The 22857-nt window shown below is 44.2% G+C and overlaps 1 protein-coding gene across 8 annotated transcripts in view; it reads left to right on the top strand.

Annotated features, from left to right (window-relative positions):
- The window catches only part of grin1a (glutamate receptor, ionotropic, N-methyl D-aspartate 1a), a 189706-nt gene that overhangs the window by 95178 nt on the left and 71671 nt on the right, over positions 1–22857 (top strand). For all 8 annotated transcript variants that reach the window (XR_015760745.1, XM_087998561.1, XM_087998566.1 and 5 more), the window contains 3 exons: positions 16321–16442; positions 20571–20745; positions 22373–22517. Coding sequence is in view for 7 of the 8 variants with exons in the window: in XM_087998561.1 (XP_087854687.1) it covers positions 16321–16442; positions 20571–20745; positions 22373–22517 (442 nt within the window). In the remaining variant the exon portion in view is untranslated. The remainder of the gene's footprint in view (positions 1–16320; positions 16443–20570; positions 20746–22372; positions 22518–22857) is intronic.

The raw sequence follows: 22857 nt of genomic DNA on the forward strand, positions 1-22857 counted from the left end.
GTGTGGGCAGTGAACACAGAGCACGGTGGACCCTGTCAGCACTGGGCTCTGTCTCGTCACCAGGTAAACCCCCCCATATCTAACACCTTCAAAGACTACATCCTTTTTTACCTTGCACTATCCTAACATTTCCACTCCTTCACCCTTACAGAGTGGAGACCTAACACTCTCTTCCTTGCCCCCTGAGCCCTGCTGGTGGTGATGGTCACTGTCAATACTGCCAACTCCCGCTCCCACCAGCCTACCATGTCCTCTGATGCTGATCAGCATATCCTGCCCCTAATACTTTACGTTCCCCTGCATCACTGGCCCGGTCCCTACCTCAACACATACCTCTGCTTACCCCCCTCCCCCCATCTGGACCATTTCGATCCCTATTGGTATTGAGCTCATCCAACACTCACCATCCCTCCCACCCAACTCAACAGTCAATGCATGAAGCTCCCCTTCTCCCCCAGGACTGTATTTGCTCCAGACTTCTTAGAGACTTTGATGAACAGCCCTGAGACATTAGTGACCTAGACCAGAGTCTTTACAATTCTTCTCACGGCTTGTGATAGCCCGAGAGAACGGACTGCTGCCCACCAGCTGGACTATGATCGGACATATCCCCAACCATGAGGGGGCCAATCAGATGCCTGATCCTGGCCAAGCACTGGGACTGTGTATGAACTGACCCGTCACTGACCCCCTGACGAACCATGGCTCCCTTTGACTGGGCTGATGACTAGCCCCCCCACACAGGTTTCCCAATCAGTCATTTGGTTGAATACACATGCAGTGTGTTTGCACTGGCCAATGCTGAAGGTGTTGGAATGGTGCTTTAAAGCAAGACAAACCTGTCTGTGTATCTGTGCAGAAAAAAAACATCAGTACGGTAGGATTGATGGCCTTGGGGCTACAGCTAAGCACCATCACACTAACAAATATGGAACAGCACAGCATGGCAAGGCATGGCTGCTGGGAACAGGGACATCATCATGAAATGCATGGTAGCCAAGAGAGCACGCAAGCAGTCCTGAGATAGTCATAGAGATGTACAGCACAGAAACAGATCCTTCGATCCAACTCGTCCATGCCAACCAGATATCTTAACCTAATCTTAGTCCCATTTGCCAGCACTTGGCCCATATCCCTCTAAATCCTTCCTGTTCATATACCCATCCAGATGCCTTTTAATGCTGTAATTGTACCAGCCTCCACCACTTCCTCTGGCAGCTCATTCCACACATGCATCATCCTCAGTGTGAAAAGGTTGCCCATTAGGTCCCTTTTAAATCTTTCCTTTCTCACCCTAAACCTATGCCATCTAATTCTGGACACCCCCACCCCAGGGAAATGACCTTGTCTATTTACCCTATTCGTTCCCCTCATAAGACCATAAGACCATAAGACATAGGAGTGGAAGTAAGGCCATTCGGCCCATCGAGTCCACTCCGCCATTCAATCATGGCTGATGCGCATTTCAGCTCCACTTACAAGCGTTCTCCCCATAGCCCTTAATTCCTCTAGACAACAAGAATCTATCAATCTCGGCCTTGAAGACATTTAGCGTCCCGGCTTTCACTGCACTCCGTGGCAATGAATTCCACAGGCCCACCACTCTCTGGCTGAAGAAATGTCTCCGCATTTCTGTTCTGAAATGACCCCCTCTAATTCTAAGGCTGTGTCCACGGGTCCTAGTCTCCTCGTTTAACTGAAACAATTTCCTAGCATCCACCTTTTCCAAGCCATGATTTTATAAACCTCTATAAAGTCACGCCTCAACCTCCGACGATCCAGGAAAAACAGCCCCAGCCTATTCAGCCTCTCCCTGTAGCTCAAACCTTCCAAACCCTCCAAATCATCTAGAAGAGGGCACTGTTGGTATGATCAGCAAGTTTGCAGATGACACACAGATTGGTGGAGTAGCGGAAAGCATAAGGGACTGTCAACGAATACAGGAGGATATAGATAGACTGGAGAGTTGTGCGGAAAAGAGCCAGATGGCTTTCAATCCAGAGAAATGTGAGGTGATGCATTTAGGCAAGTCTAATTCTGTAGCAAATTCTACAATGAATGGAAGAGCCTTGGGAAAAGTTGATGGGCAAAGAGATCTGGGAGTGCAGGTCCATCTTACCCTGAAGGTTGCTGCACAGGTGGATAGAGTGGTCAAGAAGGCATATAGTATGCTTTCCTTCATTGGACAGAGTGTTGAGTGTATGAGCTAAAATATAAGAGCTAAACTATAAGAGTTAAAATTGTACAAGACATTGGTTCGGCCGCATTTAGAATACTGTGTACAATTCTGGTCATCACATTACTAAAAGGATGTGGCTGTTTTGGAGAGGGTGCAGAGAAGGTTTACAAGGATGTTGCCTGGTATGGAAGGTGCCAGCTATGAAGAGAGGTTGAGTAGGTTTGGTTTATTTTCACTAGAAAAAAGGAGATTGGGGGGGACCTGACTGAGATTTACAAAATCATGAAGGGTCTAGACAGGGTGGATAGAGATAAGCTTTTTCCCAGGCTGAAGGATTACATAGAACATAGAACATAGAAGAATACAGCGCAGTACAGGCCCTTCGGCCCTCGATGTTGCGCCAATCCAAGCCCACCTAACCTACACTAGCCCACTATCCTCCATATGCCTATCCAATGCCCGCTTAAATGCCCATAATGAGGGAGAGTCCACCACTGCTACTGGCAGGGCATTCCATGAACTCACGACTCGCTGAGTAAAGAACCTACCCCTAACATCTGTCCTATACCTACCCCCCCTTAATTTAAAGCTATGCCCCCTTGTAATAGCTGACTCCATACGTGGAAAAAGATTCTCACTGTCGACCCTATCTAAACCCCTAATCATCTTGTACACCTCTATCAAGTCACCCCTAAACCTTCTTTTCTCCAATGAAAACAACCCCAAGTGCCTCAGCCTTTCCTCATACGATCTTTCTACCATACCAGGCAACATCCTGGTAAACCTCCTCTGCACCCATTCCAGTGCCTCCACATCCTTCCTATAGTATGGCGACCAAAACTGCACACAATACTCCAGATGCGGCCGCACCAGAGTCTTATACAACTGCAACACAACCTCAGGACTCCGGAACTCAATTCCTCTACCAATAAAAGCCAGTACGCCATATGCCTTCTTCACCGCACTATTTACCTGGGTGGCAACTTTCAAAGATCTGTGTACATGGACACCAAGATCCCTCTGCTCATCCACACTACCAAGTATCCGACCATTAGCCCAGTACCCCATCTTCTTGTTACTCTTACCAAAGTGAATCACCTCACACTTAGCTACATTGAACTCCATTTGCCACCTTTCTGCCCAGTTCTGCAGATTATCTATATCCCGCTGTAACCTGACACATCCTTCCTCACTGTCTACAACTCCTCTGACTTTCGTATCATCCGCAAACTTGCTCACCCAACCTTCTAACCCCTCTTCCAGGTCATTTATAAAAATGACAAACAGCAATGGTCCCAAAACAGATCCTTGCGGAACACCGCTAGTGACGGCACTCCAAGATGAACCTTTGCCATCAACTACTACCCTCTGTCTTCTTCCAGCCAGCCAACTCCTAATCCAAACCTCCAACTCACCCTCAATGCCATACCTCCGTATTTTTTGCAGTAAATTCAATAACGAGAGGTCACGCTTTCAATGTGAGAGGTGGAAAGGGGGATACACACGGCAAGTACTTCACACAGAGGGTGGTGAGTATTTGGAACGCGTTGCCAGCAGAGGTGGTAGAGGCAGGCACGGTAGATTCACTTAAGATGCGTCTGGACAGATGCATGAGTAGGTGGGGAGCAGAGGGATACAGATGCTTAGGGTTAGACAGTACATTTGGATTGGCTCAGGCTTGGAGGGCCGAAGGGCCTGTTCCTGGGCTGTAAATTTTCTTTGTTGTTTTTTTTTGTTTAACCCTGGCAACATCTGTGTCAATCTTTTCTGAACCCTTTCAAGTTTCACAACATCTTTCCGATAGGAGGGAGGCCAAATTGCACACAATATTCCAAAAGTGGCCGAACCAATGTTGTATTGTTGGGTCTGTTTCAGCCCCTTGCAGCAGCATTTCAATGCTAGTTGCTGATGTCACCTGCACACAGCCCTGTACCTGTGTCAGAGATGTAAGATGAGGATGCTGAGGATCCTGCCAGATGTCAGTGTCTGTGGGCAGGGAGTGCATGCAGCTGGTGTTCATGGATCAGCTCCGAGGTATGGGGAGCAAGAAAATAGCAGAAAACCAGCACACAGGTGCAGCAGGTAATCAGGAAGGCTCATGGAATGTTGGCCCTTATTTCAAGGGAGTTGGAGTGTAAGAGTAGGGAAGTTTTACTGCAACTATACAAGGTGCTGGTGAGACCACATCTGGAATACCGTGAGCAGTTTTGGTTCCCTTATTTATTTTATTGGACGCTTCACTTGAATAAACCCTGGTGTGGACGGATTGTTTTATGATTAAATGTTAAGCAGGTTAGGACTGTACTCATTGAGTTTAAAGAATGGGAGGAAATCTCATCGAAACATAGAGGATTCTTAACAGGCTTGGTACGTTCAATGGATGAGGATGTTTCTCCAGATGAGAGAGTCTAGGACTGGAAGGCATAGTCTCAGAATAAAAGGACACCAATTTAAAATGGTTGAGATTTTTTGGAGCACCATGCCACAGAGAGCTGTGGGGGCAGAGTGTGTATTTCAAGCTGAGATAGTTTGAGTCTTGATCAGTTGGGAATCAAGGATTATGGGGAAAGGGCAGAAAAGTGGACATGAGGAATGTCAGATCGGAGATGATCGTATTGAATGGCAGAGCAGGCTCAGGGGCTGAATAACCTGCACCCAGTCCTGTTTCTTATGGACTTCTGCTGTTTTGTGCTGACCAGCATAGGAACTGTTCACAGACTGTGGTGAGCTGAAATCAGTACATACCCACACACATTATTGTAATATTAGTTTTCAGTTTTCTCATGAGAGATGGTAGGTTGGAAAGCTGCAAATTAATGAGATGTGATATACATCAATGTGGCTATTAATGAGCAATAGACCCCTTAATAGCCCGACAAATCTGTTAGAATTCTTGAGGAAGTAACAAGACATAGCAGAGTCAATGGCGTGATCTGTTTGGATTTCCAGAAGGCTTTTGACAAGTTGCCGCATAGGAGACAGTTAAATAAGGTCAGAGCCCATGGCAAGGTTCTGGTATGGATTGAGAATTGGCTGACTGGCAGAAGGCAATGAGTGAGGATAAAGGAGTCTTTTTCAGGATGTCAGCCAATGACTCATTCTGCAGAGATCACTGTTGGGACCATAGTCAGCATGGAATAGTTGAACCGAAGGGTCTGTTTCCGTGCTGTATGACTCAATGATCCGATCAATGTTATACAAATATACATTAATGATCTGGATGAAAGAACTGAGAGCATTGTTGCTAAGTTTGCAGATGACACAAAGATAGTGGAGCGACAGGTAATGTTGAGGAGGCGGGGAGGCTGCAGAATAACTTTGACAAGCTGGGGAAGTGGGCAAGGAAATGGCAGATGGAATTCAAGGTGGGAAAGTGTGAGTTCATGCATTTTGGTAGAAAGAATAGAGGTGTAGACTATTTTCTAAATGGGGAAAGGCTTTGAAATGTGCAGCACAAAGTGACTTGCCAGTCTTAGTTCAGAATTCTCTTCAGATTAACATGTTGGTTCAGTTGGCAGGTAGGAAGGCAAATGCAATGTGGGCACTCATTTCAAGAGGGCTCGAATACAAGAGCAAAGATGTACTGAGACTGTATAAGGGTCTGCTCAGACTGCATTTGGAATATTGCCAACAGTTTTTGGTCCTGTATCCTGTGGGAAAAATGTGCTGGTGTTGGAGAGGAGCCAGAGGAGGTTTACAAGATTGATCCTGGGGATGAAGAGCTTGTCATATGAGGAGGAGCACTTGAGGACTTTGGGTCTGTGCTCCATAGAATTTAGAAGGATGAGGGGGGCATCTAGTTGAAATGTACAGTATACCGAGAGGCCTGGATAGAGAGACTGTGGAGAAGATGTTTCCACTGGGAGGAGACACAGTCTCCCGAGGCACAGTCTTAAAGTGAAAGGTTTACTCTTTAGAACTGAGATGAGGAGGAAATTCTTCAGCCAGTGGGTGGTTAATCTATGGAACTCATTGCCGTAGAGGGCTGTGGAAGACAAGTCATGGAGGACATTTAGAACATAGAATGTTACAGAACAGTACAGGCCCTGTGAAAACAATCTGAAGCCCATCTATCCTACACTATTCCATATGTTTATCCGATGATTATTTAAATGCCCTTAAACTTGCCGAGTCTACTACTGTTGCAGGCAGTACGTTCCACGCCCCTACTACTCACTGAGTAAAGAAACTACCTCTGACATCTGTCCTATATCTATCTTCCCTCAATTTAAGGATATGTCCCCTCATGCTATACATCACTATCTGAGGGAAAAGGCTCTCACTATCCACCCTATCTAACCCTCTGATTATCTTATATGTCTCAATTAGTCACCTCTCAACCTTCTTCTCTCTAACGAAAACAGCCTCAAGTCCCTCGGCCTTTCCTCATTAGATCTTCCCTCCATTACCAGGCAACATCCTTGTAAATCTCCTCTGTACCCTTTCCAAAGCTTCCACATCCTTCCTATAATGCAGTCCCCAGAACTGTATGCAATATTTAAGATAGAGGTAGATTGGTTCTTGATCAGTAAGGATTATGCAGACAAGGCAGGAGAATGAGGTTGAAAAACTTAACAGACATGATCAAGTGGTTGAGCAGACCCAATGGGCCAAATTCTACTCCTGTATCTTATGGTCTGTTGTCTAAAACATCAGGCCCTGGTGAGAATTTCACCTCAACATCCTGAACTCACTTAAAAGGTCCCACGAGTTATTACCAATGATGAGATAGGTCTCACCGGACAGCTTGTGTGATTCTGCCACATTTCTCCCCATAGCCCACATCATTGAGGCCTCTACAATGTTCCATCATGGTCTCCACTAGGCTGGCTTTCCAGATTTAATTGAATTCAGATTTCAAATGGATTCCCACATGCAGTCATCTGTAACCATAAGACAAGAAATATTAACAAGAGTAGCTCAGCGTCCCAGTGTCTACCCATACCAACTCCACTCCTAGTGTCAGTTTGTACCCAGCTCTAAGCTCCTGCATTGGCCTTTATCAAGCACTAATCCCAGTGTCGGGATGTACCCAGCTCCATTTCCACACTGATTGATTGTCTATTTCCAGCTTCATTTCCCTAAATCTGTTTTTAACCAGAACAATCATCTAGAGTTCATCTGTTTCCAATTCTCTTCCTGATGCCATCTATTTCCAGCAACGTTAACCTGTAACAAGCTTGTCCTCGGGATCCCATTTGTCCTTAGCCTAGAGTAAGGCTCTCTCACTCCCTTCATTACTGTGATACTTCCTATTGGCACTTATGCAATGGCTCTCTCATGTAATAAAACACTCCAGATCAATTAAAGACTTCTCTGTTCTACCGTACTCTGCTGTGGTCAGATTAACCTCAAGAGTTAGATCATTGTTAGTATTTTCATATCCCTTTATGTAACTTATGTCTTTCATCAGGGCTAGGCTGTCTGAAGCCAACTTTCTGCAACAGGAGACTGTTGTAGCTGGCAGCAATTCTGCACAGTCTGTCTAGATACATAACTCTTCCAACAAATCTGTCTGTTCACTGCTGTCTCATTTGAGTCTGAAAGCTGCACTTGTTCCTTTGATTCTCTTTGTACCTAACTCTGTTCCTGAGAGTTTGTTAAGATAGTTTTGCACGTACGATAACAAGCCAACTAACCCTGCAGAATGCTTCTCTCTGCTTTATTCTGTTGTTTTGTTTTATCCATTGGTTTTCTTTTATTCATTCAAGTGGGTGTCACCGGCTAGGCCAATATTTATTGCTGATCCCTAATTGGCAAAAGGGCAATCAAGAGTCAATGACATGTAGGCCAGAACAGATAAGGGTGGCATTTTAATGAACCAGACGGGCTTTTCAGAAAATCAACAACAGTTTCATGGTCAATCATTTTGAATGAATTCAAATTCCACCAAATGCCATGGAGGATTCTGGGTAATCCAAGATGGAGGGTGGGAAAAATTTCTGGCTGTAACAGGCTGCTCCTTTTTTTGAGGTATTTTAGGTGCTGGAGGTGATTTCCTCGAATTCCAGGAGCAGCAATTACTGTTTTATATGTTGTTGCATTGTTTTGGAACTTTGGGGAAAAAATAACTCAAAACAATGGCACTATTAAAAGGGAAAGGAACACACAAAGGCAGCACATGGTGAAGTTAGTGCAGGAGACAGAGAGAGAAAGAAACCCACACTGCTAACTGACACAGCAGTGAACCTGCACAGTTACTGCCTTTGCTGTTTAAATTCATGTATCACTGGACATCGGAGTGCAGCTGGGAAAATTAACAAACAGCAAAATTCACAACTAATCTTGGAGGAACCTGTTTGGGAGAAGTCATACCACAGAGACAGATAAGTGGATAGGTTTAAGTGTAGCTTTGCTGTAGATCCACAATAGTGTGTAGAGTGGGTTCTTTCTTGATTATGTGTTTTATTAAGATATGTCTCTTGATTAAACTTAAAAATATAAGCCATAAGTATTAAATTAACTTTGGAACAGTGTTTGTAGAGGAATAAGATGGGGCTATTTTCTGGGTCTGCAGATTGGAAGAAGCAAAAATGGCCCTTAGTAGAATGATATGCTCTTGTTGGATGTGGGAGTTTAGGGAGAGTTTATGTGTTACTGAGATTATATCTGCAATAAATGCCTTTGGTTGCAAATCCTATCAGATTGAATGGAACAGTCGGAGCGATAGTTAGAGGCAGCGAGGAATTTACAAGAGCAAGAGGGTATGATGGAAGGCAGTTATAGGAAGGGAGAAAAGTCACAGATACAGTCACATAATAGGGTTAACTCCAGGAAAGGTAAGAAAGGTAGGCAGGTAGTGCAGGAGTCTCCTGTGGCTATCCCCATTTCAAACAGGTATGCTGTTTTGGAAAATGTAGGGGGTGATGGATTCTCAGGGGAATGTAGCACAAACAGCCAAGTTTCTGATATTGAGACTGGCTCAAATACAATTAGGTATATGTTGGGTTCCAAGAGATCAATTGTGTAAGGGGACTCTCTAGTCCAAGGCACAGACAGATGTTTCTGTGACCAGCAGAGAAAAAGCAGAATGATGTGTTGTTTCCCTGGTGCCAGGATCAAGGATGTCTCAGAGAGGGTGCAGAATGTTCTCACGGGGGAGAGGTGGCCCAGCAGGAGGTCATTGTACACATTGGAACCAACAACGTAGGAAGGGGAAAGGGTGAGATTCTGAATGGAGAATTAGGCAGGAATTTAAAAAGAAGGTCCTGGAGAATAGTAATATCTGGATTACTCCCAGTGCTACGAGCTAGTGAGGGCAGGATTAGGAGGATAGAGCAGATGAATGCATGGCTGAGGAGCTGGTGTATGGGAGAAAGGTTCACATTTTTGGATCATTGCAATCTCTTTTGCAGTAGAAGTGACCTGTACAAGAAATGCAGATTGCACCTGAATTGGGAGGGGACTAATATACTGCCGGGGGATTTGCTAGAGCTGCTTGGGAGGATTTAAACTAGTCAGGTGGGGGGGGGAACGCAGGGAGATAGTGAGGAAAGAGATCAATCTGAGACTGGTACAGTTGAGAACAGAAGTGAGTCAAACAGTCAGGACAGGCAGGGACAAGGCAGAGAACAAAGTAGGGAAAAAGTGAGGTCTGCAGATGCTGGAGATTAGAACTGAAAATGTGTTGCTGGAAAAGCGTAGCAGGTCAGGCAGCATCCAGGGAGCAGGAGAATCGACATTTCGGACAAAAACCCTTCATCATTCCTATTGAAGGGCTTTTGCCCGAAATGTCAATTTTCTTGCTCCTGGGATACTGCCTGACCTGCTGTGCTTTTCCAGCATCACTCTAATCTTGACTCTAATCTCCAGCATCTGCAATATTTGCTTTCACCTGTATTTATTTCAATGCAAGGGGCCTAACAGGGAAGGCAGATGAACTCAGGGCATGGTTAGGAACATGGGACTGGGATATCATAGCAATTACAGAAACATGGCTCAGGGATGGGCAGGACTGACAGCTTAATGTTCCAGGATACGAATGCTACAGGAAGGATAGAAAGGGAGGCAAGAGAGGAGGGGGAGTGGTGTTTTTGAAGAGGGATAGCATTACAGCTATACTGAGGGAGTTCAAAATTAAAAATCACACAACACCAGGTTATAGTCCAACAAGTTTATTTGGAAGCAGTAGCTTTCAGAGCGCTGCTCCTTCATCAGGTGGGTGTGGAGTATAAGGTCATAAGACACCGAATTTATAGCAGAAGTTTACAGTGTGATGTAACTGAAATTATATATTGAGGAAGACCTGGATTGTTTGCTAAGTCTCTCATCTTTTAGAGTGAACATGTTGGTTTCAGTTCTATCATATGTAAATCGCAGAACATTTAGAAGTTACATTCTCAAGTGAACTTTAACAATTGGTGTCATGTCGGCCCAGATAATGTTTTGAAGGTGTGAGCTGCCCTGTGTGAGACTGTCTGTACCACAATGGGCACACTGATTCTAATCTAAAAAATGGACTTACAGAATTACATTTTACTTTGTGCAAAAACTGCATGAACCCATGTATGATTCTGTAAATCCATGTTTTAGATCTGTACATCCAGTCCAACACCGGCATCTCCAAATCAGTACTGAGGGAGGATATTCCCAGAAATACATTCAGGGAAGTTATTCGGATGGAAGGGATGATCACCTTATTGGGATTGAATTATAGACCCCTAATAGTCAGAGGGAAATTGAGAAACAAATTTGTATGGAGATCTCTGTTATCTGTAAGAATCATAGGGTGGTTATGGTAGGGGATTTTAACTTTCCAAACATAGACTGGGACTGCCATAGTGTTAAGGGTTTAGATGGAGAGGAATTTTTTTAAGTGCGTACAAGAAAATTTTCTGAGTCAGTATGTGGTTAGCAAGGTTAGATCTCATGGAATACAGAGAGAACTAGGTATTTGAATACAGAACTGGATCAAAGGTAGACGACAGAGAGTGGTGGTGGAGAGTTATTTTTCAGACTGGAGGCCTGTGACCAGTGGAGTGTCACAAGGATTGGTGCTGGGTCCACTACTTTTCATCATTTATATAAATGATTTGGATGTGAGCATAAGCAGTATAGTTAGTAAGTTTGCAGATGACACCAAAATTGGAGGTGTAGTGGACAGAGAAGAAGGTTACGTTGGATTACAATGGGATCTTGATCAGATGGGCCAATGGGCTGAGAAGTGGCAGATGGAGTTTAATTTAGATAAATGTGAGGTGTTGCATTTTGGGAAAGCAAATCTTAGCAGGACTTATACACTTAATGGTAAGGTCTTAAGGAGTAATGCTGAACAAAGAGACCTTGGAGTGCAGGTAGAAAGTGGAGTCGCAGGTAGATAGGATAGTGAAGAAAGTGTTTGGTATGCTTTCTTTTATTGGTCAGAGTATTGAGTACAGGAGTTGGGAGGTCATATTGTGGCTGTACAGGACATTGGTTAGGCCACTTTTGGAATATTACATGCAATTCTGGTCTCCTTCCTATCGGAAGGATGTTGTGAAACTTAAGAGTTCAGAAAAGATTTACAAGGATGTTGCCAGGATTGGAGGATTTGAGCGAAAGGGAGGGGCTGAACAGGCTGGGACTGTTTTCCCTGGAGCGTCGGAGGCTGACGGGTGACCTTAGAGAGGTTTATAAAATCATGAAGGACATAGATAGGGTAAAGAGACAAGGTCTTTTCCCTGCGGTGGAGGAGTCTAGAACTAGAGGGCATAGGTTTAGGGTGAGAGGGGAAAGATATAAAAGAGACCTGAGGAGCAACGATTCATACAGAGGGTGGTACGTGTATGAAATGAGCTGCCAGAGGAAGTGGTAGTGACTGGTACAATGACAACATTTAAAAGGTATTTAGATGGGTATATGAATAGGAAGGGTTTGGAGGGATATGGGCCAGGTGCTGGCAGGTGGGACTAGATTGGGTTGGGATATCTGGTTGGCATGGACAGGTTGGACCGAAGGGTCTGTTTCTGTGCTATACATCTCTGTGACTCTATTCGAACCTGGGCTGCTGATTATTACCAGAGTCTCTGGATTAATAGACCATTGATAATACCACCAAGTTATGAACTAACCCTTGTTAAAATAAACTAAATTAAAGTAATACTTTGTTATGAATTATTGTATCCCATTTATGGCTTATTTTTAAGTTCAGGAATTGTTTGAGTTGATTCAGTCACATCACATTGCTCTTTTGTTTCAGTGACAATCTTGATTAGTCAGTGTAAATGCTCATAGTTGATCACTATCGTTAAAACAGTGGAGGCACTGAAGGATTGGCCAAGTTTTTACCTCAACCCCCCCACCCCTGGGCGCTGGCTTCGGGAAGTTGGGGCTGGGGTCATTCCCAAAAGAGGCAGCCTGCTGTACTGTGAGGAAGCAGGTTGGCCTGAAAGTTGGAGGAGTTATTTTTCCTCAGATGAAGTCAGACACGTCTCTGGAACTGACAAGAGTAGGATTTTGATGCCTACAACCGGCTGCTGCCATCACCCTTTTCCTAGATTGGATCTAGGGTTTTTTATAATAACAAGACATAAGCTAGCCATCCACAAAATCTACAAAGGCCATTTATTTCCAAGACAGTGTACACTACTTCTTCCAAAGCAGAAGCTACTAAAGGAAATAATTGCAGCCCCATCACTTAGAATTATCAAGATACATGTTTCCATTATTTGCATTTAAAATTTTCCTGGTCAGGATGTCTGTATAAATGTTGGTGCAGTACAGACATTAGGCTGTGATGCTGCACAGCTACCAGGATTCTTACCCAGCAGCAATGAGACAACGTTGTTGAAGGAGACTTGGTGAGTTGGTACAGATCCATTGGCAATGGAACACACTGCTGCCACCTTGTGGAAGAAGCGAAGGGAGCTGACAACTGGTTTAAATCTTCCAGAATGGAACAAATTTGATTTGAAATGCTCAGTGATGAATAAACGGTGGACGCCCAATCGATCAATTTATTTTTTGGCCTGTTTCACTTCATTAACCTTTGCTGTTCCATCATACCATTAACATATATTGCTGCCCCTGGTATACGCAATAATAAGCACTGCCATGTCAAACCCTGAATATCCATTAGTGCCCCAGCCATACTGATGCTCTCCATTATTTCACTGTCACACTTTCAATATCCATTACTGCCCACAGTGCACTCCCAATATCCATTAGACCTCTGCTACACTCAGTATCCAAATCACTGAGTGTACTTAAGACCGAGCTGGATGGAACAGCAAAGGTTAATGAAGTGAAACAGGCCAAAAAATAAATTGATCAATTGGGCGTCCACCGTTTATTCATCACTGAGCATTTCAAATCAAATTTCAGGCCAACCTGCTTCCTCACAGTACAGCAGGCTGCTTCTTTTGGGAATGACCCCAGCCCCAAATTCCTGAAGAAGGGCTCATGCCCGAAACGTCGATTCTCCTGCTCCTTGGATGCTGCCTGACCTGCTGCGCTTTTGAGAAACATCCCAGCCATGATTGAATGATGGAGCAGACTCCATGGGCCAAAAGGTCTAATTCTACTTCTACATCTCATGGCCTTTCTCCTCGTCAAGTTGTTCCAATACAGCTATGCACAGGTATCTACCCAGCAATGTGAAAAATGTCCAGGTAGGTATGTCCAACAAAAAAGAGAATAAATCTGAGTTGGCTAATTATTGCCCTACCATTTTATTTTTAATCATCAACAAAATAATGGAAGAAACTGTCAACACTGCTAACAAATGGCACATACACAGGAATAACTTGCTCACGGAGTGGGACCATTCAGCACAGCCATTTTGGCCTGTTTGGCGCAGCCTATTTAATAATTCTATTATTATGTTGATTTTTGTTGATGAGTACCGTATATCTGCGCCAAAATAGTTCTGCACCTAAATGGGTCTGCAGCAAAATAGGCTGCGCCAAAAGGCTCGCGCCAAAATGGCTGCGCCGAATGGTCCTAAATCCATTTGCTCGCTGCCCTGTTTATATTCTGCCAGGTCCACTCAGCTCATGATTTCATTACAGCATTGGTTCAAACATGGTCAAAAAAAGCTGAATTCCAGAGATGAAATGAGAGTGACCAAAATGACGTCTGGCAGATTTGACTGAGTGTTGAATCATATATCCCTAGTAAACTCAGTGGTAATCAAGGGGAAAATCCTCCCTTGATTGGAGTCATACCTCGCATAAAGTAAGGGGACTATGGTTGTTGTTGGTCAATCATCTCAGTTCCAGGATATTGCTATATGAGTTCCTCAGGGTAAAAGTCCCTGGCCCATCCATTTTCATCTGCTTCTTCAATGTCCTTCACTTCATTATAAAGTCAACGGTGATGATGTTCACTAATGATTGCACAATATTGAGTGCTTTTCAGAGACTGAAGCAGCTCATGTTCATTAACAACAAGATCTGGCCAACATCCACTTTGGAGCTGATAAGTGACATAACATTTGTGCCACACAAACGCTAGAAAGTGACCATCTCTAATGAGAGAGAATTGATTCATCATCTCTCGAAGCTCTGAGACAGCATCAACACTGAATCCTCCACTATCGAGACACATTGTCTCTAAGCTGCATGGCTGTTGGGAAGCTCCAAGCAAGTCATTTGACATGTTGATGTATGGCTGCATTGCTGTGCACAGACCTCACAGCAACCAGAGAAATTGCAGGGAACCTTGCCTGGGGTTAGCATTGAGCTGAAACTCAACTTGGCCATCCATATAAATACAGTGACTACAAGAGTATGCCCAAGGTGTGAAGAGATGTGCCTTTAAGAGAGATTTGTCCTGTCCAGTTTATCTTGAAGAACAATGTTGTCAAAGGTGTCAGAGGTGTCTGATTCATGGAAGTCAGAGTAAATAGCTTAGGTTTTTAAAAATATTTAAGCAAAAGGAGCATGAGTGGGTGGAATCAGGCTCACACAGTCCGAGGATTTTAGTTTTGCTTTCAGTTGTTGAAGTTGAAGCTGGCTGTTGAAACTGCTAGGCACAGTTCTGTCTCTGCTGTAGCTGAAAGTTTGAGTTCTGCCACTGCTGCTAGAGTGAGAAGACAGCACATGAGATTGAAACTGTTTTGCTAAATTGTCTTTTCCAAGGTGTTTATGGGATGCTGGTGTATTGGAACAGTTGATAAGTAGTAGTTAAATGACATATTACTTTGTTAAGTATTTTGCTAGATTTAAGATTGTGCCAATTATTTTGATTGTATTTTAACTGTGGTGTAAGAATAAACTGTGTTTTGCTTCACCTGATGAAGGAGCAAAACTCTGAAAGCTTGTGATTTCAAATAAAACTGTAGGACAATAACCTGCTGTTGCATGGCCTCTGACATTATCCACCCTAGTCCAACACTGGCACCTCCACATCAAGCATAGTAGTTTGAACAATCAAATCACATCTGGAACACAGTGCCTTAAACTTGCCGCTAAATAAGATAAAAGTTAGGGTCCAGGCTTTCATCATGGTATGTTTTGAGGGGGTTTGGTCTGGTAACTCACCTCCTGACTCCCCAAAGCCTGTCCACCATCTACAAGGCACAAGTCAGGAGTGTGATGGAATCCTCCCCACTTGCCCTGGATGAGGGCAGTCTCCAACAACAATCAAGAAGCTTGACACCATCCAGGGCAAAGCAATGTGCTTGATTGCTATTCCCTTCACCCCTTTTTATGTTCAGTGCCTTCACCACCAATGCATAGTGATAGAAGTGTGAATCACCCATAAATGCACTGCAGATAGAACCTTCCAAACCTGTGATCTTTACAAAATAGCTGAGCAAGAGCAGCAGATACATGGGAACAAGTTCCCCTCCAAGCCACCCACCATCCTGACTTGGAACTAATTATCGCTGTTTGCATTGTTGCTGGGTCAAAGTCCTGGAATAACCCCATGTCCTCCCATAACGTTGTGATGTCCCTATGACTCCAAGGACTGCGGAAGTTCACCAGAACCTTCCCACAGACACATAGGGATGGGTGATAAACGTTGGCCCAACCAGTGGTACCCACACCCTGTGAAAGATTTAAAAAACTGCGAAGTTTTGTAGAATTGATTTTCATTCTGTTTTGACATTGTGTAAGAAACAAACCTAACTATCCAGACTCAGTGGGTGATGTTCTGATAGGTTGGAGACTAATAATAGTTTGATCAAGTTTAAATATGTTCCTTTTCTTTCTTCTTAGTGAAGATGATGCTGTAACAATGTACAAGACAGCAACCTTCCTGAATATGACTGGGCCTGGCTATGTTTGGCTTGTTGGGGAAAGAGAGATATCTGGCAGGGCCATGCAGCATGTTCCAGAAGGTGAGGCAGTAAGATGGCTGAATTACAATTCTGAAATCTGTGCTCTTTAATGTTCCCCCAACAAGTCAATACAACATCCAAACATTTCAGCTGGATCACATCCCCATAAAACAGTGACTCTCCATTCTGATATACCAGTCTGGTGTATCCTACACCCCTCACACCCTACACACCATAAGATTACTGCCATAAACTATACACTCCTCACTGTAGGTCTTTGGTACACCCCACATCCCTCACTGTAACGCTCCTATATATCCCACAGCCCACACTGTGACACTGTCGTATACACCACACCTCTGACAGTCATTCTGATATATCCAACACTCCTCACTGTAACAATCTAATTGTACTACACACCCCTCACTGTAACACTCTGATACACATCCCTCACTGTAACATTTTAACATACCACACACACCTCACTGTAACACTCTGATACACATCCCTCACTGTGACACTCTGGTATACTCCACACCCCTCACTGCAACACTCTGATATACTCCACACCCCTCACTGTAACACTCTGATACACATCCCTCACTGTAACATTTTGATATACCACACACACCTCACTGTAACACTCTAGTCCACCCAAACTACATTGTCTCTCTCATACACTATACACTCCTCACTGTAATTCTTTGACAGACCCCACATGCCGCACTGTAACATTCTGACATACTCCTCACCTCTCACTATAACACTCTGATACACCTCATACCCTCCCACTATAACACTCTGTGACACTCTGATATACCCTACAGCCCTCTCTGTGACACTTTGATATACCCCACAGCCCTCACTGTAATATACCCCACACCCCTCACTGGAACACACTGGTATACCCCACATCCCTCACTGGAACACACTAATATACCCCACACCCCTCACTGGAACACACTGGTATACCCCACACCCCTCTCTGGAACATACTGGTATACCCCACACCCCTCACTGGAACACACTGGTATACCCCACATCCCTCACTGGAACACACTAATATACCCCACACCCCTCACTGGAACACACTGGTATACCCCACACCCCTCACTGGAACACACTGGTATACCCCACACCCCTCACTGGAACACACTGGTATACCCCACACCCCTCACTGGAACACACTGGTATACCCCACACCCCTCACTGGAACACACTGGTATACCCCACATCCCTCACTGGAACACACTAATATACCCCACACCCCTCACTGGAACACACTGGTATACCCCACATCCCTCACTGGAACACACTAATATACCCCACACCCCTCACTGGAACACACTGGTATACCCCACACCCCTCACTGGAACACACTGGTATACCCCACACCCCTCACTGGAACACACTGGTATACCCCACACCCCTCACTGGAACACACTGGTATACCCCACACCCCTCACTGGAACACACTGGTATGCTTCAAACCCCATAGTGTTTCTCTCATAAACTATATACTCCTCACTGTAACTCTTCAATAGACCTCACACACCTCACTGTAACACTCTGATATACTCTACACCCCTCATGTAACACTCTGATATACTCCACACACTTCACTGTGATATACCCAACATCCCTTACTGTCACACTTTGATAGATTCCACACTCTTCACTGTAACACTCTGATATACCCTTCACCCCTCACTGTAACACTCTGTTATACCCCACACCACATTGTGTTACTCTCATAAACTATACACATTTCACTGTAACTCTTCAATATACCCTACACCTCCACTGTAACACTCTGATATAGCCCACACTCCACACTCTCATAAATCCACATCCTTCACTATAACACTCTTGTATACCCATCACCTTTCACTGTAATATTCTGATAGATGCCATATCCCTCACTGTGACGGTGTGATATTCTCCACACCCCTCACTGGAATACTGTGATATATTCCACACCCCTCACCGTGACACCCTGACACACCCAACACCAGTCACTGTAACACGCTGACATACCACACATTATTCACTGTAACATTCTTGTATACCCCAAACCCCTCACCGCAACATTCTGGTATTCCCTGACTCCTCACTAGAACACCCTGGTATACTCCACATCCCATCGTTTTAATCTCAAATTGTATACACTCCTCACTGCAAGTCTTTGATGTACCCCACATCCCTCGCTTCAAAACTGTTAGACCCCATGCCACTAACTGTAACACTTTGTTATACCCCCACTATAACACTCATACACAACTCATTGTAACACTGATCTGTCCCTCACTGGAAGACTCTGATATACCCCACGCCACTCATTGTAACAGTGTTGTACCCCACACCCCTCACTGGAACACTCTGGTATACCTCAAGCCCCACAGTGTTTCTCTCATAAACTATGCACTCCTCACTGTAACTCTTCAGTAGAGCCTCCCATTCCCCAACCCTCCACCCTCCCCCCACTATAACACAATGATATATGCCAGTCCCCTTACTGCGACACTCTGATATACCCCATACCCCTCACTATGACACTCTGATATATCCCACACACCTCACTATGTCATTCTGATATACCCCACACCCCTCACTGAAACACTCTGGTATACCTTAAACCCTATAGTGCTTCTCTCATAAACTATACACTCCACACTGTATTTCTTCGGTAGACCCCACACCCCTCACTGTAACATTCTGACAGATGCCACATCCCTCACTGTGACATTGTGATATACCCCACACCCCTCACTGTAACACGCTGATATACTGCACACCTTTCACTGTAACATTCTGATATACCCCACATCCCTTACTGGAACATTCCAGTGTACACGATACCCCTTAGTGTAACACTCCGGTATACCCCAAATCCCATTGTGTTACTCTCATAAACTATACACTCTTAACTGTAACACTCTGATATGCACCACACCCTTCATTATAACATTGTGGTATATCCCACACACTTCACTGTGACATTCTGATATTGCCCATACCACTCACTGTGACTGATATATCCCACACCCCTCACTGTGACACTCTGATATACCCCACACCCCTCACTGTAACACGCTGATATACCCTGTACCCCTCACTATGACATTCAGGTATACCGATCATCTCTCACTGTAAAATTCTGATATACCCCACACAGCTCACTGAGACACTATGATCTCCGCCATACCCCTCACTGTGACACTCTAATATACCCATACCCCTCACTTTAACACTCTGATATACCCCACACCCTTCACTGTAACACTCCACTATATCTCACATTTTTCACACTCTGGTATACCCCACACCCCTCACTAGAACACCCTGGTATGCCTCAAACCCCATAGTGTTTCCCTCATAAACTATACACTCCTCACTGTAACTCTTCGATAGACCCCACATCCTTCATTGTAACATTCTGATAGATGCCACATCCCTCACTGTGGCACTGTGAGATACCCTATATCCCTCACTCTGACACTATGATATACCCTACACCACAATTGTAACACTCTGATATAGCCCACACCCCTCACTGTAATAGGCTGATGTTCCACACACCTTTCACTGTAACACTCTGAAATATCCCACAACCCTCAGTGGAACACTCTAGAGTACACCACACCCTCACTGTAACACTCCAGTATACCCTGTACCCCATTGTGTTACTCTCATAAACTATACACTCTTAACTGTAACACTTTCATATACCCCCACTTTCATATACTCTGATATACCCTGCCCCCCTCACCATAACAGGGAGAAAATGAGGACTGCAGATCAGAGTCGAGAGTGAGTTGCTGGGAAAACACAACAGGTCAGGCAGCATCCGAGGAGCAGGAGAATCGATGTTTTGGGCATAAGCCCTTCATCGCGATTCCTGTTGATTCTCATGCTCCTTGGATGCTGCTTGACCTGCTATGCTTTCCTAGCAACTCACTCTCGACCCTCACCGTAACACTGTTATGCCCTCATTATAACACTCGGATACACTCCTCACTGTAACACTGATATATCCTACTCCCCTCACTAACACTGATACATCTCTCACTGTAAAACTGTGATATACCTCTCATTGTAACATTCTGGTCACCCCTCACTGTTACTTTGAGTTCTTTCTCTCACTGTATCATTGTGTGTTCACGTGCTGTGGTTTGATTTCTGACGCAGGTGTAATTGGTTTGCAACTGATCGATGGTAAAAATGAAACAGCCCACATCAATGATGCAGTGGGTATTGTGGCACAGTCCATTCATGAGCTCTTTGAGAAGGAAAACATCACCGACCCCCCGAAAGGTTGTGTAGGGAACACTAACATCTGGAAAACTGGGCCACTTTTCAAAAGGTAGGGAAGTTCAGTCAAGTCGTTATGTTCAAATGTTAAAATGTATTGGGAGGAGCCAAAATCTATTCAATTGGGAATTTGGAGAAGGTATTAAACAGGACAGGAAAGCCATAGAATGATCTTCTGGACTAGTTTTGATCTCCTGTGTGTGTGATGTAGAGGAATTTCCCAGATATTTTTCTGAAATTGACCTGTGCTGTGATGTGTTTTCTCACTGTTCCCAGGGGACTATGCTTTTTCTCACTGTGCTGCCCAGTCTAAGGGCTGGATTGTAAATTTCTGACTCACTGGGAATGAGGGTAGGATTAGGTTTCTGGCACAGCAGGTGAGCCAGATCCGTTCCCTGCACAGTAATCCACCAATGAAATGATTGTAGGTTAAATGTAGCTGCGTTTTGCAAATGGCTGCTTCTTGTATTGGTTACTGCCATGTTGTAGAGTCAGGGCAGCTGTGAGTCCTGCACTTGTACCCATCAAATGGACACTTCCACAGGGTGTTCTTCCAGCCATTTACTGGGATCATTTTGCATCTAGAAGTGGGAGAGTGATGGCTGGAAACACAGCTCACAGTGGGCACTGTCAGCAATGGGCCCCATCTTTTTACCAGGTACCAATCCTTTTACCTTGAACTATTCTGACCGCCCATTCCCTCCCATTTCACAACATTACACCATGATGATGCTCACCCCGTCCTTTACACTCCCTTTGTGATAAGGCACATATATATATATGAAAGTTAATTTGTTCTTTTTGAATTTTTTACTTCTCTTTAATAATCTCTCCTCTTTTCAATGTTGATGGACCAACAATATTTCCTGTCTTATTTTCAGTTTGTTTTTCTCCGCTGGGTTGAAGCAGCCTTTATTAAAAGATAGGTGCTCAATATTCATTATCTGTCAATGTTAGTGTTTTTCAAACTATTTTTCAATAAAATTTTTAACAGTTTATGAATAACTCTTTAACACCTAAACAATATGAATTCACTGCGTGAAATCACTGCACAGAGGCTGGTGTTCCGTCACCAGTCCCCCTTTATTTCCTAGTGCACAGTATACTGGCTGTGGCCAGCCAGCTCAGAGTCGGTCCTCAACTAAGATTTTAATCACCTGGTTATTTTTTTGGGAAAAATGAAGGTTGGAGGGGGGAGGGGAAGGGATTAAATCAAAATAGAATCAGAGGGAGAAATAAAACTCTCCACACCCCACGGGGCCCACCTCTCCCTGAAAACCTCGAGGATATTCTCTCCTGGTTATTTTTTTCTAAACTGTGGAGATACTAAATCTCCTGGATATTTTTTTTTCAGCCAGGGCTTTCCTGATTGGCCCAGGTTAACAACCCCAATCAATGACCTCGTAGTCAACAAGGTCAACCTGGTTCCAATCACGACCCTATGTCACCATTGTGATGTAAGGTGTGTGATGTACATTTCCAAATTCAGTTCCAGCTGCAATCAGGAGCAGATATTGATCTCATGGAATTGACGGTAAGCTTCAATCACAGTGACCAGCCCACAGGTTAGCTCACACATTCTACCATTCTTCATTTCAAGATGTCAGGAACTCCGCAATCTCATTAATTCCAATTGCTTTCACAATATTAATGCTGAGCTGTGTGTTCATTACCTGTAGGGTTCTGCTGTCCACCAAGTATCGTGAAGGGTTCACTGGACAAGTGGAATTTAATGATGAAGGGGATCGAAAATTTTCCAACTACAGCATTGTCAATGTGCAGAAAGGGAAGCTAGTGCAGATTGGAGTGTACAATGGGACCAATGTACGTATGAAAACCAGAGCATTAATCTCAGCATTAAACTGGGCTGAACTGCTAACCTTGATGCTGTCACATCCTTCACTCTGACCCTGAAGTAATATGAATGTAAATCCCTAAAACCACCTACTTCTAATTCTGTCTAAAACCCGCAGTTTATTCCAAAACTGTGCTGCCTCCAGCCTTTCTCACAAGTCCTGATCACCAATCACCCTGCTCTCACCTATCTACATTTGCTCCCAATCTTGTAGTCTCTTCATTTTAAAATGTATATCCTGGTTTTTAAATTGCTGCATGGTTTCACCCTTGCCTATTTCTTTAACTCTTCCTGCCCTACAATCGACTG

The sequence above is a fragment of the Chiloscyllium plagiosum genome, unplaced genomic scaffold (genome assembly GCF_037043375.1).
Source record: "Chiloscyllium plagiosum isolate Xiang-an unplaced genomic scaffold, Cpla_swu_hap1 HiC_scaffold_21, whole genome shotgun sequence".
NCBI classification, from domain to species: domain Eukaryota; kingdom Metazoa; phylum Chordata; class Chondrichthyes; order Orectolobiformes; family Hemiscylliidae; genus Chiloscyllium; species Chiloscyllium plagiosum.